This window comes from Aulostomus chinensis, chromosome 3, assembly GCF_037954235.1.
Source record: "Aulostomus chinensis isolate RoL2024-O1b breed Wild chromosome 3, RoL_Achi_v1.0, whole genome shotgun sequence".
NCBI classification, from domain to species: Eukaryota; Metazoa; Chordata; class Actinopteri; order Syngnathiformes; family Aulostomidae; genus Aulostomus; species Aulostomus chinensis.
Genome location: NC_141322.1, coordinates 6,743,503 through 6,762,135, shown reverse-complemented (window position 1 = coordinate 6,762,135; position 18,633 = coordinate 6,743,503). Strand labels below are relative to the sequence as shown.

At 40.6% G+C, this 18,633-nt stretch overlaps 1 protein-coding gene and 1 long non-coding RNA gene across 4 annotated transcripts in view; one reads left to right on the top strand and one right to left on the bottom strand.

Annotated features, from left to right (window-relative positions):
* The window catches only part of LOC147267511 (copine-9-like), a 136,948-nt gene that overhangs the window by 38,885 nt on the left and 79,430 nt on the right, over positions 1–18,633 (bottom strand). For all 3 annotated transcript variants that reach the window (XM_086198380.1, XM_086198379.1, XM_086198382.1), the window contains 2 exons: positions 16,483–16,522; positions 13,135–13,214 (listed from right to left, as the gene is read on the bottom strand). In XM_086198380.1, the coding sequence (XP_086054506.1) occupies positions 13,135–13,214; positions 16,483–16,522 (120 nt within the window). The remainder of the gene's footprint in view (positions 1–13,134; positions 13,215–16,482; positions 16,523–18,633) is intronic.
* Positions 5,777–17,772, top strand: LOC147267514 (uncharacterized). The gene is made up of 3 exons (XR_015112036.1): positions 5,777–5,826; positions 16,988–17,168; positions 17,282–17,772. It is a non-coding gene; the product is annotated as an uncharacterized LOC147267514 (long non-coding RNA).

Sequence of the window (18,633 nt, the reverse complement as noted above, 5' to 3'; positions counted from 1 at the left end):
TAAGCAGGTTTCTGTTTATAATATATAGCCAGTAGGCTGTGTAGCACTGAGGTTCCCTCTCATTAAAAATGTTGCAATCACTATGCTCAATGCTCATTACGCTTGCTATTCTTGGATAGAATCAAAAGCCAGCCATTCATTCTTGATTGTAATATAATAAAAAAAAAGTGTGTTCTACTCATTGATTCACTGAGTAGTGAATGTGGACTGTACTGTACTGTGTTCATCATCCAAAGTGCAGTACTGGCCTGCAGCTGTTGGCTGATGTGAAAATAAATAATTCCCCAGAGGCATACTGACCTCCTTTTGCTGTTACTGTCAAGTATGGTGGAGCGTGTGATGGAGCAAGTTGCAGGACAGAGATTCCCACTGCTGATCCAGAAGAGCCACACTGGACCAGATTAATGACACAGTCTCATTTCCACTGTTTATTTTCAGTTTGGTATCATATGCTGAGTTCTGGAACTATTGTTTCGTCTAGAGTTTTTGGTTTGTGGGTTTTTGGTTGTTTTTTCATCCTTTTCTCTTCGTTTCAGTGTTTCTATTCAGTTTGTTTTATTTTGAAAATCACTACCCTCTTGTGCCTGCTGTGTTCATGTCCTTGTCTGTTTCCCCTCCTTTACTGAGTGAGTATGTGTCATCTGTTCATCAGTCTTCTTGAGCTGCAGCCCTGTTCCTTGTGTCTCATTGGGGGAGTTTTTTTTGTACCAGTCATTCTTGGATCAGCTGTTTATTTTGTTTCTTCACTTATGATCGTTCACTAATCTTGTTTATCCCTTCGTGCTCTTCTTGTTGATTTTTGCTTTGATTTTTTTGTTTTAGTTCCCAGCCTCTGTTTGTTTTACTGAATGAATATGAAATTCCTCACATCCATCCTGCATCACTGTCCCCTCTATATACTGAAAGCGTCAATTGGAAAAATCTTCACAAACGTAACATGAAAAGTGTACATCAAGGGCCTGTTCTACAGAGTAGGATCAAACTACATTCACTAAATCAAATTTCTCAACTGTTTTTGTGTGCGCAACATTGCCACTAGAAAAGTGTTTCATTCAAGAGGAACAAATTATAACCTTTAAAAAAATGTGAGGAATATAAACTGATCATACGCAGCTGCTGCAAACAGAGCAGGAAGGAGAGACGCAACACAGAACTGTGTGAATGTGCTAAGTAACACATGTTTCAAAATCACTGTTAATAAGGTGAGAGTAGATCTGACTAAAATGACCTGACAGACATTAAAGGAACTAGTGACATCGATATGACATATACAGATATACTGTACATAGATGAACACATAATACAGTATCTGTCTACACATAGTATGATTATATGCAGTATATAATAGTGTGTAGTGCATAATCAAATATCTTTTTTGGAAGTTAGGAGTGGGGTGGCCATGGGTATGAGGGTTGGGTGGTAGATTACAGGCCGATCTCTATCATTATTGTTGGGAAACAAGAAGACTTTTACTTGTGTTGTGAGGTAATGAGTGCTCAAGCCACTAAGCTTATTAGATGTGACACCATCCCCAGTTATTAGTTTGGCCAGTAGATTTAGAATAAAAAAATCAGCAGCTCAAATAAAGAAAAAACAAAGTATTTGACTTAGGTCAGCTGTGGGTAACATTATTATTTCACAGTCCATGTTGACACACATGACAACCCCAACAATGCCTGCCATCATTGATGCCAGACAGCAGGAGGCGTGCTAATTGAAGTGGATCATTTCCATTGTCATCATCTCCTCACAGCACAGTTGTGACAGGGACATGGTGGGTGGCATGTTATGACATCCCTAGCTAATTGTCTATTTGGATTAAGATCAAATACCTCATTGTGGAAATGATGCTCAATGTTTATGCAAGACTGAGCATTACATGTGCCAAAACATCTGAGAATACTGAAGCAAAGGGATAGGAGAAAACAGAAGCACTGGGAAAACATAAAAAAATACTTACAGAAACATGCTTTACAAAACACTGTATAAATACAAATACAATTCCACTTCTTGACCTAACAAATGTACATGCGCTTCAATATATTTTGTTCTATTTTGCTCAATTTACATCAGTGACATCTGTCACATTCACCTATCATTATTAGTATCACTATTATTATTACTATTTGTAGTAGTTGTATTTGTAGTAGAAGTGGCAGTTGTAGTCACAGTAGTCGAAGTAGTGGAAATTATGTGCAATGTGAAAGGGCCACCCTGATCAGAGATGGAATGCACAAAGAGTATTTGCAGGAAGTATGTCAATCTAAAGAGTAGCCATTTTGATTAACAATACTTTTGAGAAAACTCAACAGAGAAGAAAACCCCTTTCCTGTTCATTTGATATAAAAGGTTTAATGGGAACATTTTGTTACACACTCCAATTCATTCCCCCCCCCCCCCCCCCAAAAAAAAACCCTTTGTAACTCAAAGTGAGGAAGGCTGGAGGCTATTTGTACTCGCAAAATTATTTGCAGAGCAATTTATAATTCAATAAAAGTTAAAATAGGCATATCTAACCTGTTTATGTTTTTATAAAGATACCTCATTGCCAAAAAGCTGGTGGAATTGTTTGGTTGCTCAGTTGCAGCACGAAAGGAAACAACACAAAACAAGCAGACATCTTAAAAAGCAACTTCAACCTGGACCCGATTCTTTCAACTTTTTTAGTTTAAGTGAATGGTGAAAGTAACCAATTTTGAAACTACTGCTACTCCAGTATGGAGAAAGGGCAGAGTTGTCTGCATCCTCAGAGCATGCTATAATGGGGCCACCGGCTACTGTCAAATTGTGACCCCTAAAAGTGTTTTTTTTTTTCTTTAACTGAATGGCTCAGATCATTATCATAGTTATCAAATAATATAATGGAAAAGAAGAAATAAAACTCCCGTCGTGTTTGTTGTAGTCTGCGTCCAATCCCCGCTCAGGTAGACGTCTCCCCCTGAAATCTCTTGAGAATTGAACTGTTTGTATGGACATGCTGAAGTGGTGGCCAGTTCTGCTACATATGGATGCTAAGATCATATCAATACTCTGCACCTTGTCACCCTCAGGTCTGAAATTATCATTTTGTCTTGGAAGACGACAGTCGAAGATAAGAGCAAATTATTCACACCTTTTCCTAATGTAAACTGCTGTTTCAAGAGGGGAAAGTCCAGCTTATGCATCAGTTTCCCTTTTCTGCTAAATTTTGGATTATAATAACAATCTGAGCTTGTCAGTGTAAAAAAATATATACTTTTAGTGGGCCTAACTTGGTAAATTCCCCTTAAAACCCCATCAGTGACAACTTGAACACAAGTAGCAAATGAATATAAAAGTAAGCAAAGTCCAAAAAAATTATATTTATAGATCTGTTCAGTGAATCCTAATCCCCCCCCCCCCAAAAAAGTGCATTACTTTGAATAGAAAGCTGGGACCAACCAGGACCTTAAAGTCAAAACATGCCAGATTTGTCCATCGTCTGGGCCTCTTATTCAAAAGCTGGGACTTACACCTGGACAGGAGGAACTCTGCACTAATTATACAGATTGGTGTAGACGTGAAAATGTTAAATAATATACAGTATTTTGTCATGCAAACTTTGTGTGTTAAATTAATGCCATGTTAGTAGTCTTGCTCCTCGTCTTTGTACATGATCCATCCATCCATCCATTTTCTACCTCTTATCCTGTTACAATGCAGGGTCACAGGAGGGGGGGTGGAGCCTATCCCAGCTGCCTTCGGGCGAGAGGCAGGGTTCACCCTGGACAGGTCACCAGTCCATCACAGGGCCAACACATAGAGACGGACAACCATTCACACTCACATTCACACCTACGGTCAATTTAAACTCGTTGAGAATCAGCTTTGCCATTGTGCAAACTTCCACTGTTTGCCTTTAAAGTGAAAACTCTTGCATGCTCACATACTGCAAGTCAAACAGGAAAATGAAAGACAAGTAATAATGAGGGGGGGGAACAAGCGATTTTTCATCAGCATCATTTTTCCAGTATTTTATTCTCTTATAACATCAGGAGTGGCTGGTCATACATCAGTAAAAACAAACCTATTTGTGCCTTTTTCATATATTTGATTAATTTTACTCCTACTATGCTCACAGAATTATGTTTTTTCCTCCTTTGTGTGTGTATGCGTGTGTGTGTGTGTGTGTGTGTGTGTGCGCATGTGTGTGTGTGTGTGTGTGTGTGTTCTGTTTTCTCATTCCACCTTATTGTGTCCTCCCCCCATATTTTTGTGTTGATGAAGGTGGGACTCACCCTCTCCCTGGCCTTAGCAGCTCATGTACACCTGCTGCCTCCCATCATTTGCTTCTCACTACTGCCGCTTTGTCTGCTCACCAGTTGTAACATAGATCTGGGCCACTGTGTCAGTCAGTGTCTGAGTTTCTTCTCTTGATCCAGTTATGGTGGTATTTGTTCTAACCAGTATCTCTGTGTCTCATAATCCCTCAATTTTTTATTCCTCCAGAAGCTAAGTCTGCCATCACTCTATTGAATTACTGAAAGGCAAGGCAAGGAAAGACAAATTTAGTTATCCGACATATTTCAGCAACAGGGCAACTGAAGGAGCTTTAGATAAAGTGCAAAAGAAGAACATAATAAAAGACGGTTTCATTACACATTATAAAAAGAATGGAAATAAGAAGGAAATAAAACAGCTAAAATTTGAGAAAAGGAAATAAAACAGAAAGGGAGATAAGACAGCCAAGACAGGAGCTAATACAGAGTACAAAATATAAAATACCAAAATGATGTTAACCAAATATATATCCAGACCTTACAATGCAGGTTCATAATTCTTGTATCATATTGTTGACATATTTCAGTCAAAGGTTTTTACTGTGGGGCTTGTATATTTGTTTGTATCATTATATAACTTCCATAAGCATGAGACAACGGGCTGACAGCCTGAAGGATCCCCCACATTTGGCACAAGATGTTTACATCCTCAGCTAACAGTACAATCCTACAGAGGGCAACTGAGGAGACATAAGAACTGCAATGCAACCTCTATAAATTAGGTGTTCTCAGCATTTTATTGGTTTACATTTTCATATCGTGCGGCCTGCAGTCCTGGGAATTTTCAGCGTGCTTTTGTCACGGCCCTTGGTTATTTGAAGTATCTGATAAAACAGCATGTTTTTAAGCTTTCTTATTTTCAGTGGAAGTGTATGCAATGCAATTTATCCAAGGAACTCTGCTAAGTATATTTATAATAATATAAAAAAAAACCTACAGGATCGGGCATTTTCTGACTGTTTTGCTGTGATTGGAGGGCAAAGGCTGGAGGTTGGGGTTATGATTAGTCTCATCCTTGTCATTCTCTTCTCATTTGTAATATTTTATCCAAGATAAAGTTGGAAAAAAAAGTTAAAGTCCGAACTGTTCTAAGTGGTGTGCACCAGAGTTGTGAGGTGTATGGGTATCATAGGTGCTAGAAAGGTCTGTGTCTGTGTTTAGACTTTGTCCTTTGATTGAAGAATCTAGAGACCATGAAGTCAAAGCTTCATCCAAACTGGTATATCTGAGTATTGTCCTGACTGCTGGCAGGGTACAACATTCACAGGACTAACAGGCTCTCATGATGTAGGGCCTAAGTAGAGAATTTAAAATGAAGCTATCTGAGTTCCCCATCTGTATGATCACAAGTGGACATTTGGGAAATGTTCCAGTAGGGGACCCTGCTCACGCGCGCATGCGCGCGTGTGTGTGTGTGTGTGTGTATACTAAAGCCATGCCCACCACTGTACTTTACCCTTCCTAGTGTTAGTTTACTTAAAACTACTCCTACTCTACTGGTTGCCAGGTTGTCAACAAACCACATAAGGTCAGTGTCAACTTAGCTACTTACTTTACTTAGCTAACATGAGCTTACCTGTCTGGCAGAAGACACGTCATCATGGCTTTGGCCCTCATTGTTCTTTTAACCCAGACTACCATAGAAATGCTGAACCACCAGTGACACTCTCCTTGCTCTGTACTTGGTTAGACAGTATTTGAGATGGAAAATGGAATGAAACCCTACATTTCTCAGCCATTTATTCTGGTTAATCTATAACCTGACAAATCCAGAGCTATCAGTGATGACACGCAGATAACATGTGACATTGACACTGTTGGCTCGAGAGATACTGAACTGTTGTTGTCCAAATCTCTGGAACATAAATATGAACATTTTGTATTTAAAATAAGTATTTCGCCGCAATATTTGTTCAGTATATTCAGACTTTTATTATGCACCTTTCTGAAAGATCTGTGGATGTTTGTCTTTTTTTTTTTTCTTAAAATTGTTGTCTCTTGCACTTTTGAATCAAAAATACACCTGGCCAAGCACTGTTCAAATTTACCCATCATATACAGTTATTCACAAAGTTCTCTTTAAGTCAAGGATACATACGCAAGCATCTCATTTCAGTAATAGCAAAATATTATTCATTGTCCATTATTATAAAGATACCATAAAATAAATATTCATACACAAAATAATATTATGCTGTCAATATTTTGGAGATTCCCCAAACATAACTAACCAATTTTCAGAACAGCTCATGTCTTATTAAGACTTATAAGCAGTGAAGCTGTTAATGTACATAAGTATCCTCATTTAATTAGTAAAAAACAAGGACAAGTTAAATGTTCTGCTCTGACCTACATAATGCACCATTTTCACCTCTTGGTAAGTGTGTTTTTTGGAGTACAGTTGTAAAGAGATGTTTGAAACCTCTCACATACTCAGACACAAACACTCCGATCTGTCAAGGTCCCCACCACTGCCCTTAGACTGTTTTACAACACATCCCTGTCTGAGGAGCAGCTCATCTCACCTTCATCACTCTCGTGATGTGGCTCCATGACAAATTGCAGCCCAGAGTGGCTCTCAAAGTCTGCCACACAGAAACTGAAGTGTCCCTTCCATGGCATCCTGTTCTCTAAGAATCCCATGATAAATAGAACAACATGCACAAGGACTCACAGATGTCAGTCAGATCAAAACACAAATCTTCTGCTTCTGCCGAAACTCATCCAAGATATCAAAGGCAAAACTTAGCTTTGATGTTAGCTTCAGATTGGAATGCAAAGCATCCTGAGAACTGGGAATCACCAGCTTCACGTCATATGATGGAACTAATGTTAAAAAAAGAGGTGCCACGTCAGTGTAGTGACAGAGATTGATCAAAGAGCTGAGCTCATGCCAGTTTGCTATTAGTGGCACGCTGGAATGGGAGAAACATCAAGCATGCATCTGCATATGACTGTTTAAAATTTAATCAGATGAATTTAAATAGATGTACATCTGAGAGTTAAAGCCTTCATTAAGTATAGTAGTTAATGAAGCGTGCCAACCGATGTGCCTTGAGTTCATTAAAAATTCTTTTGTCAAAACCCGGATGAATACACTGTGTGAAGTTTGATTTAGCAGATATTAATTACACAACTTCTCAGAAAGTTTATTCGAAGACCAAAGATGTCAGCAGTGCGAGACCCCACACCATGTCAATGTCCTGTCACCCTACCGTCATTGCCACCATTCACCCCTTCACATCTGAGAGCAGAGAAAAATCAAGACTGAAGGTACAGCAATTACCAAAGGAACCGCTTCAGTTCGCTCCTCACCATATTTAATTTAAGAATTCCACTTGTGTGTGTCATCATTACAAAGAAAAAGGAATGAAGAACAAATTAAGGGGTGCTCGAGGCAGTTGAAGGAAAAAATACAAAGAAAATATTAAAGCAGGCTTACATTCATGTGCAATGATGTGTATCTTTCATCATATTGTAATTACGTGAGAGAAGATTTTTGGAAAACTCCCTTAAGTGGTTGATAGACAATGATAATCATAAGAACACATATTGTCCCTGCATGGACTCAAATCATCATCCTCCTGGTTACCTGACAACGTCACTGAATGAAAGAAACATGAGACTAAGTTCAATGGTGCATCAGTCTTGACATCATGGAAACAACAAGGATTCAGTAGAACAATGCTAATACCAAGTAGCGACTCTATTTTTCAGAGCCTATGTCTTGGCTGCTGCAGCCCATCAAAGACACTGTGTATTCCAAGTCCTGGAAGTCTTCATATCAAGGCACTGTGTTGCCTGTGTCAGGAGAGCTTTTAAACTCGAAGAAACAACATATTTACAGTCTCTTTCACTTTTTTTTTTTTTTAACCTGTCCTGTTCAGCAGCTGGGGTAAGCAGCATCAATGTTCCTGGTGCCTTGTTGTACTGAAGCAGTTTTACTCTGCAAAGGAGGAATCTGACAAACTCCTCCTATCGCCATTTATGTTTAATTTTTATTAGGAATGGTATTGGTTCATTGATAAAGCTACCGCACTGAGGCTCAGGAGTGGATAGAGAGAGAGAACAGGGACAGGATAGGGAAGACAAGTGGGGGGGGACAAAAACAACAACAATAGCAGAAAGAATCAAAAACCAAACCAACAAACAAACAAACAAAAAGTAACAACAACAACAGAGAGGAGAAAAGAAAAAAAAAAAGAAAAAAAACATTGGTTGCAGAATTTCCAGTGCAGGCTTGCCATTTGGTTTAATATAATTTTTAGATAAATGTCTGAGTGTGTGATTATGGGTCAGTTGTGCACAACATGTGTGTATGTGTGTATACGCGTGTGTACGTGTGTGTATATGTGTGTGCTACGGTTTGTCTTGGATGCTGTGTGTAGCTGGCTGTAGCTGATGTGGGGGGGCCAGGACATCACACCCCCAGTCCAGGATAGCAGGCAGGTCAGGACCAGGCCACCAGAGCACCCAGAAACCCCCAGGACACGGGGAGCCGGAGCCCCAGGCCACCCCTCCCCCCAGGAAACAGCCACGGGTCCAACCCATGCCAGGACCCGTAGGAAAGAATAGCAGCAGCAATACCCACCCGGAAGCAACCCACAGAGAGACGGGGCAGAGAGGACCCCGGTCCCATCGGTCACCCCCCCCCCCCCCCCACCACCACAGAATGAGCAGAGCCCAGGGGCATAGGGCCCCTCTGGTCCAAGACATGACCAGAGCCCCCAAAGAGGTCCGCCAGCAGCGAGGCCGACAACCACCCACATCCCACACCCAGGCGGGGCAACCACAGCCCACCACAACGACCAGGCCCACCGCCCCCATACAGGGCTACCCCCGCCCCCAACCCTCGATCCCCATCCCCTCCACCCATCCCCTGTTCTCCCCCTCCCCCCAGAGCAGGCGGGCTTCAGGCTATAGGGCACCACCAGCCAGCCAGCCAGGACCCCCCACTCCCCCTAGAGGCCCAGCCCACCTGCCAGGGTGAGCCGAAGGCACGCACACCCAGGACCACCACCCCCGGACAAAACAGTCATACCCTTATCTTCCTCCATACAGGGGCTGAGTACTCCATAGATGCTGATACGGTCCAGGGCACCTCAGACTTAGTGAAACCGCCAGCAAGCGATCCACTGCACAACAGCAGGGCCCGCGACCAACCCCAGCCCAACCACCACGCTGGAAGGAGGACCACCCCTCCCAAGAGCACCGGCCAGGCCCCCAGGCCTGCAATGGCGCAGTTAGCAAAGGAGGCAGCACTGGACCCACTCCCCGCCCCAGCTGTGCCCCCATCCCAACATGGGTGCAGGGTGCGTGTTGTGCATGGGAATGTAGATGTGATGATGTGGATGACTAGAATGTAGTTAAAATTGGGGGAGGCCCCCAGGGCATGGGAGCCCCGCCGGTTGCAGACGGCAGAGTCTCCCAGTACATCTTCATGTACTTTCCTTCACTTTCTTTTTGTGCTCCTCACTGATCACATCAGTTCAACAACATGTCTGGTTTGTGTCATATTTTTGGAGCATGTCACACAGTGTTTAGGGACATTCCATTAAGGGAAAAAAAAAAACTTTAAGGAGACAAAACTATCATGTTTTTGGGAGAAATCTCCCATAAATGGGTGCTCTACATTGGCAGATTTTACACTGACTGCCGCAGTTGCAGCTCAATACTTTTGTAAGAAGTCAGACAGACACTGCCTCAAATGCAGAGGCACAGCTGCGGTCTGAACCAGAGATCTCCTATTTACTAGACAGGCACTAAGACTAACTAAGCCACAGTCAGAGAAGGAAAAGGTAATAAAATATTCTACTCTTTTAAAAGTACTACTACTTTGATTTAATATTACTTAAGTAAATTAAAATTAAGAAGAAAAAAAGGAGCTTGTTTGAAATGTCAATAAGAGTTGCTTTTTTAAAAATGGGGGGGGGGCTCTCATTTAAAGTGTAAAAAAGAACAAGGACATAAATCTCAAATTATTTGTTTTAATCAAAGGCCAAGAAAACAGGACAATTTGCATAAGACAAGGCTGAAGATTAAAGAATATTAACCTTGTTTGATATTGTCATAATGCAGAGAAGGGAAAAAGACTGCCATAAAACATTTTAGTTGGTCATCAATAGACCTAAACAGACTGAAACTGCAGTTATTGATTCAATCATCAATAAACGGCTAATTGTAATTAGATGTGAGGTTTTGTACTCCATCTCTGCTTTTGATCACCATCAGGTAACATTAGGTTAACCTTTATAAATACTGTCAGCAACAAGCGGGGTAAGAAAAATTGGCTAATTTGAGCAGAGCCTTTTACTATGAAAACTTCTTTCTAACTACCAAAACAATGACACAAATATCAGTTAACTTACCTCCATGTGCTGGTTAGGGTTTGACATTGAGTTTCTATGAGATGCAAGGTGAGTCACTCTGGGTAAACAGAGCTGACGCCACATAAAAGACACAAAAAAGCTGAACCCCCAATGAAGTGTTGTTTTTTGTTTGTGACTGCTGCCAGCTCAAAATTGTGATGAACGTCTATTTAGAGTGATGTGAGTGATGTAAAAAGTTGCACTGAATTCTGATATACGTTGCAAGGTTCGCCAAACTGAGGTCACATTCAGTCAGCTCTTTATCTGATTGAGAACCACATATGAAAGTGACCTGATTCCATACTTGTGCTGTTCACATTGTCATTAAACAATCTGATCTGGGTAACATGGGGGGTATGATTCGGTCCTGCTGTGTTAACGTAGCCCGTGTCTGCAGTGCTGCTGTTGTGTTCTCTATGCTGCAGGCTCTAGAGGGTAATCGGCCTCAGGCTAGTGTGGTTCCAGATATAGCTCAGCAGACTTCCATGCTTCCTTTCCCACCACAGAGCATCTGCTGTTGCTGCTCTGTTTTTTTATTTGCTTATGCTCTTCTTGTAAATAAATGTAATTATCTTATTTTACAGGCAAACGTGTTATTGAACGTGTCAATGAGTTGAGCAGTTGCAAATGAGGACTCAAGGTTTGTTGTTGTTTGATCCAGTATGCTTGTGTACCTCAGGCAAAGTGTCAGTATATGCCTAACATTTCGTGAATGAGTAGTCTGATCTGTTTGGAGGACATTTTTCAAGTTTGGCTGGTTTAGTGTTTTGGTTAATGTGGCGAATGCAAGGTCGCCGTTGGTCACCAAGCCATGCTACACTGATGACCAACAGCACTGAATTCTGATGGTTCAGTGTGCTGTTGCAAAAAAAGCCAAGCTATGAACTTTTATGAGCAAAGCTTGTGCATTTAATGGCAGAGGGTCCTCTGATGTCTGCAAGATCCTTCATGGCTTTATACGGTGTGTTCTCTGCTATATAGGTTATGTTTACGCATGGGGACTTCAATCACAGCTTTCCATGACAAGCCAATACGGAGCTCCAACTGAAGGGTAAAAGCCCCCACCCAAGGACACCTAACAATATCTGAAACACTTGGGGGCTGGAGGCAACTGACCTGCCTGCAGTCCTCTGAATCTCATAAAGATGAGGTCAAGGTGCAGAATGTAAGACACTTCTGGCCAGCAGTGCAATTAGAGTCCATATGGAATTTACTGGGCAACCCTAACATTGATATCAACTTCTAGCAGAGCTGCTGTTACTCTTACCTTCCCATTTTTATTAACATTTTTTGCACTGTGGTTGTTTAATGTGTAGGCTCTTTGGTTGATATTGCTAGCATGCTGCTCACCAGCTTGTTGGTGAAGATTCTCAATCATCCAGGTCATGGTATCGCTTAAATGCTGTGCCATAGTCAACTGGACTGCTTCAGGTTCCTTGAAAAGGAAGAAGTTTTCAAGTAAAACTGAAACAGTCAACTTGACAACAACACAGCACTTTAGAGTGTTCCCCAGCTGTCTCTACCACTCTGAAGGGTGTTACTGCCTCCGACTCTGCCCAACTGGGAGCATCCATTTATGTAGGTGTACCAAACTGCTGCAACTCATAGCTCCTGGCACACCAAGATGAGTAAGCTAATGGGTCAGCTCTTAACGTTCGCTGCACATCTGACAGTTTAACAGCAGTTTACTAACAAGTAAAGATATGGGAGCATCAGGAACTTCCCTGGAGCATCTTGTTGCTGGACTCCCTGTCATCAATCTGGCTTCCATTGGATTTGGAGGGTAAATTAGGTTCCTGCCTAGTCGTGTTTCCAGGGAGGCTACACAGCCAGCAATTACCAAATATTTTGGCAAACAGTAGGACTAAAGGCCTCAGGAACATCTTGACAGCTGAGGAAGAGCAGTCAAGGGAGATGAGTGAAATACTTCCGACACAAAATATGATTCATTTTAACCCAATTACTAAAGCTTCATTTTTATACAGTAAACAATGACGCATAGTCCCCAGAAACACTTGGCTCCTGCAGTGTTCCAACATATTTAAAAATAGAAAAGTAAACAGGTAGGTGTTGCTGTGGTCTATGCTCATTATAAACCAATTGGACTGTGAGATTTATAGTATATATAATAATATACTCAAGCGATGAGTCATACGGTATTTTTTGTAAAACTGCAGTGAAATTGTCAAAGGGTATTTTTAGTGACTTCTCTAGAAATAAGAAATCTAAAACTTGGCAGACATCTGTGCAAAAAAACACTCCAACCAGTAAAGCTAGGCCCTGCTGAAAGGTTAGGATAAGAAGGGAAGACCTATAGTGAGTCTCCTCTCTGACAAGTTATATTCAGCCTGTATAAAAGTTTATTTTGTGTCAAGTCACTGACTGCACCATATAAAAGACAGAAACTAAAATTCTATTAACATTATTTTCAACTCATGTTAAGATCATCCAGTGTACTCTGTACTTACGAGAGTGTCTTTTCAAGTCTGCTGCCGGTTGAGCCAATGATTTCCCCCAAAGTACAGAACATTTGGCCCAGGAAGTCCTTGACAGAAAATACACACAACACAAACAAGACAACAAGACAGTGTATTATGTTGTTCTATCTTTTCACATCCCATTCTTTCACATACATGCTTGCAGTCACTCTCATTATGTATTATGTAGTTATTCTACGATGACTGTTTCAGTAGATAACACTGAACAAAATTAACCAACCTTATACAGTTCTTATTTTTTATGTAGATTACTCATGTAAGGCTTTGCAGTTCAGTACACATAGCAAATATGTCCGAGGTTGGTGATAAAGCAATCTAAAGAAATTAAAACTTTCTTTTAATGACACACACACACACACTATGAATTGTCCTGACTGTGCTTTCTTTACATTTAGTAGTCAACAGTACCTACTTAGCTATTCATATACCCCTGAGTATAGAGCTTACATTATTGAGCTGTTAATAAATACAGTGTTGACATACAAAGGGACATTTATAGCCGTCATACTTTATAGGCTACAGACTAAAGGTCTCATCTTTCATAAACTGAGGGGTTTAACTGTACAAGCCAATAAGAACTTGATCTGTTTTCCTAACGTAAACTGGGACTTCGGCAGCCCCTCTCTGGAGCTCCAAAGAGGATAGTGTAGCCCTACAGTATATTGAAAACCATGCAAGCATAAAAAGGGCATTATTCCTGTCTGCAGTGCAACAAAGTAATTACAGAAAAGCACGTTTTGGGTGTGAACAGCTCATATTGCAGCACACCGAACTGAATGTCTTATAAGTGTGGCTGCTTTACTTCTCTACATATCTTCTGATGTCTAATATGTTATCAAATGGAAGACATGCATGTTGAAACCGTGTGATCATTGTACAGGTCCACATCATTTGCTATCAAAATTATATGTGTGAAGCGAAAGATGCTGGGTGACACTCAACATTTTTTCATATCAGAGCAGCTCCTGCTCAAACTGTCTGTGCATAAAAATGTACCTGCTCAAATAAGTTGAATAAATCATCAAAGTGGGAAATGTAATCTCTGGGAACGTCCATGCAGGAGATAACAAAAGGGAAGGGAAATAAAAGGCTAAAATATATGCAGTCCTACCTTCTGTTCATCCAGGTGGAGAGGCATTCAGAAAAGACAGACAGACAGAAGTTATTTATCAAAAATGTATTTAGCAAAGGTTATAAAAAAAAAACCCAGCTGTATCTAATGAAAATCAAAGGGATAGACTCATGAGTTATTCAGATGCTTTTATTACTTATCATTACGAAACGGTCACTGAATGTTGTATAAAAATTTAACAGTTTGTTTTCTTGAATGAATTTATACTGCCATGATAGTAGATAATGCGACAGAGTAAGTCAATCAAAAATAGAGCAAATGATATTGAAAACATTAAAAATATGTTTCAAGTGACTGACTAAAAACATCCACATTAGCTTTTGAATCTTAGTTTCTGTTCTCAAAAACAATATAGTTTTGGTCTTTGTGATCTTCCTGGTTTTCCTCAGTTCTTGTGGTTTGTTTTTTTGTTTTGAGCCAATGCATTTTCCATTCCTGTTTTATTTTGAAAATTACTTCCCCCTTGTGTCTGTTTGCTGTCCTTCCTGGCTTGTCTGTTTTACCCGTTTCTTCAGTGATCCCCCGTGTCCTGTCATCACCCAAAGCTCTGTTCCTAGTATTTTTCCTCCTATCAACTCCTGCTCCAGCAGTTTCCTCTTGTCATTTGTCGAGTGTGTGTGTTTAGTTTGGGTTTGCTGTTTCAGTCATTGTTGGATCCTCTGTAATGTTTTGTCAGTTATTTTTGCCTGTTTGTCCTCCTGGTGAACTTTGTGAGTTATTTTTTCAGTTTAGTCAGTGGTTTTTGTTTTCACAATTCATCTTCAGTTCCTCCCTCCCTCGATTTATTTCTGCATGGGTCCAGCTTCCTCACAGTTAAAGTTGACTGTGGGACTGGGATTGTTATTGCTCTTTTGAGTTGAAGTGATTGGCATATAATATTATTGCATCCTTATCTGGCATTACTTTACATTAATGTGTTCATATGTGAGCCCAGTGTCAGCAGCAGTTTGCCTTCATGTATGGGTGTGCTGAAGAACTGCCTGTGCGGGTTACATATGCAGGGGATTTATGATGTAATTTGTATTCTGTACAATTATTGTATGATTAAGAAAATGTGTATCTGATGTTGCAAATTGTAGCCCTCTTAAAATAATCGCCTGAGTCGTTTTTTCAAGTTTTTTTTAGAAAACACAAAAAACTGGAGTGAAAATATAAGAAGTTGTTTTGGGAAAAAATAAAATGTTACAAAAAATGATTTAGGCATTTACTTTAAGAAGGTGAGAATATGTAAGTGTATTGGAAGCACTTCAGGAGAATAGGTGTACAGATCACAAATCTGGCCAGGGATCTGCTATAGCCTGCTGCCGGTGTTTTAAATATATTCTCATTTTCTATTTGCTATTGTTGTGAGTGATTTATGTGGTTAATTCTTAGAGCCCTCATGTTTATTTTCAGATTGCATTGATTTGCAGCTAGTGAGCCACCACCTTGCTTTCTTTTTTGGGGTGTCATGTAATTGCTTTCGTGCCCCCTAATTATCTATAGCATGGTACTGTATACTGTAAATTGTGAGCCTTTTGCAGTATGTTTTTAGAAGGTGCCTTTAAGTTGTGTACATATGTGCAATTAAATATAAAGCTACCTGTTTCACAGTTCTTGGATCTATCGCTAAATCATTTTATTTTGAATAACACAGACTTTTAATTTAAAGGCTGCTTTCTAATCATCCATCCATCTGATCCATCCATCAATTTTCTTCCGCTTACCCTGTTAAGGGTCGCGGGGGGGGGGGGGGGGGGGGGCTGGAGCCTATCCCAGCAGCTTTTGGGCGAGAGGCGGAGTTCACCTTGGACAGGCAGCCAGTCCATCGCAGGGCCAACACATATAGACAGACAACCGTTCACACTTACAGCCACGCCTATTGTCAATTTATAGTATTCAATTAACCTAGCCTCCATTTGCACATCTTTGGACTGTGGGAGGAAGCCGGAGTACCCGGAGAGAACCCAAGCAGGCACAGGGAGAACATGCACACTCCATACTTGCTATGAGGCAACAGTGCTAACCACTGCACCACCATGCCGCCCACTTTCTAATCATACACACCTTAATAATAAGGGGATGCTACAGTATCGATAATTCTTGTGCTTTTTGTTTTATAAATTCAGATGTTCTATTTGTTTCATTGCCATCTGAGGTGGTTCATACATCATTGTGAAGCAAACAACTTGTCAAAGATTGCTTACATGTTTTGAAAGGTTGGAGCTCCTGGTATCCACGTTGTACCTGCAATTTAATGAAAAAAAGACTCTAAATGTCATTTATATTAAAAAAAAAGGCATTCCCGATCACTTCAGCACATACTGCAGATAACCCTTTTATCTCCCCTTGCATACCCCACAATAATCAAACATAACAGAAATGTTTCTTGGAGAACACAAAGGTAAATGTCACATGATAATTCACTAATATGTTGAGGACCAGACAGGAGGTTATTAAAATACTACTCTCCATAATTTGCTTCCCTTGCAGCAAGACCATTTATCAAGCCAATAAGCTGCCCCCTACCAGGAAACTAATATCGGTTTTAGTTATTTTCCCTCAGGGCATTTATACATCATACTTTCTATAAAGAGAAAATTACCTGCATTGTTCTGTATCTACTCTATGAATGCTTTTAACTTAAAAAATATCTATCTATCTATCTATCTATCTATCTATCTATACATACATTTTTTTTTGTTGTTCAAGGTTTTCAGTTCTTTGTGTTAGGGATCCTCCCAGTGCTATCCATGGCCCTCCTCTGGCTGGGAGGACCAGCAGCACAGGTGCTGCTAATCACCAATAAGCCACGCCTGCAGCCAATTACTAGCCCAGCAACAAAAGGAAGCCTGGACCTGCACACAGTGCTTGAATGGACTGAACTCAATTGGTAAATATCATGACAGGCTCTCTTAGGATTTCTTTACCCTTTTGCCAACACTCTAGTTTTTGCTCTGTGGTTTTTACGCATGCTATTTTTCCCATTTTCCCCTTCCTCCACAGTTCCTCTGCGACTCCAATGCCTCTCCAGAACTACTCCACTGCCTCCCACGTCCTCTTCTGTGATTTCTCCACCTCTCAAGACTACACGACCAACCCATGAAATGTGTACTTGGCCATTCTTCTTTCCCTGCAGAGCCCCAATTTTCAATGTTAGCTCTTGATTTACTCCCACGGTCACATTGTGCTCCGTATTTCTCTTGATTTGTGACAGCTTTTTCCTTTTTGTTAGCAAAATCAGTTTGTGCTACTGTTACCTCCCATTAAAAATGCAGGCGACCATGCAAGTGTTTCCACCTGGACAATAATGGAGCTATATACTATGTGATGGTTTCTTGTGTGTAAGTAAACCACAGAGAGCACAAAGAAAAATAAGAGCTCTTGCAAATTCAAAGCTGGACCAAAACAGGTTTTGTGATGAGGATGGCATTAGTAAAAACCACCTCCTGGTGTACGTCAACATTGCATGCTTTCCATGACCTTGAAGCATGTTGAGTAAAACCACTGAATTTAAAAATGTAATTGTTAGTTTTGTATTGTCATCCTGTTCTCTTTCATCGCTCTTCTTTTGAATATCACTGTTTTTGGAGAGGGGCCTTGTGAAACATTATGCTCAATTATAAGTAAAAGAAATCTAAAAGCCCTTATGAAAAAAACGCTGATCCCCTTGCCAATGTTTTCACAAATGTTCTTCAAACATTCTAATGTATGAATTTCATTGCTACAAAAAAGGACCACTCAACTGGACCAACTGAACTGCTCTAATTAGACAGCTATCTTCATTAAATTTAGGCTTGAAGATTTAATAATTTTATCAAGACAGTCTTTGAGCATATTGATCAATCTCACTTTAAAAAGGAAGATGATTTGAGGCATCTGATGCATGTGATTGGTAGGAGAATCCCAAAGATTTGTGGTGAACTTTGTCACGTTTGGGGTTTGTGGGATGATTGAGACCCAAATGCAGACAGTAGGGATGGTGCAAAAAGAGGTTTATTAGGAGTGCTGGAGGCTAGAGACGGGGAGAGCTGGAGGCTGTGACGGATGACGGGAGACTTGACAACTTGTGACTGGAAACTTGAGACGATGATGACAACGACAGCAAAGGACGTTACTGAACTGTGACAACTAGAATACAGACAACAAGGACGACGACTACCGTAACAGCGAAAAACGACAAATGACAATGACCCAACCAGGAACTAAGGAGACACACGGGTTAAATACAAGAGGGGAAACAAGACACAGGTGGCGCAATCACCCAGGTGAGACACATGAGGTAATGACAGGAGGGAGGTCAGGAAGACAGGACATGACTACAAAATAACAGGAAACACGAGACAGGGATCGTGAGA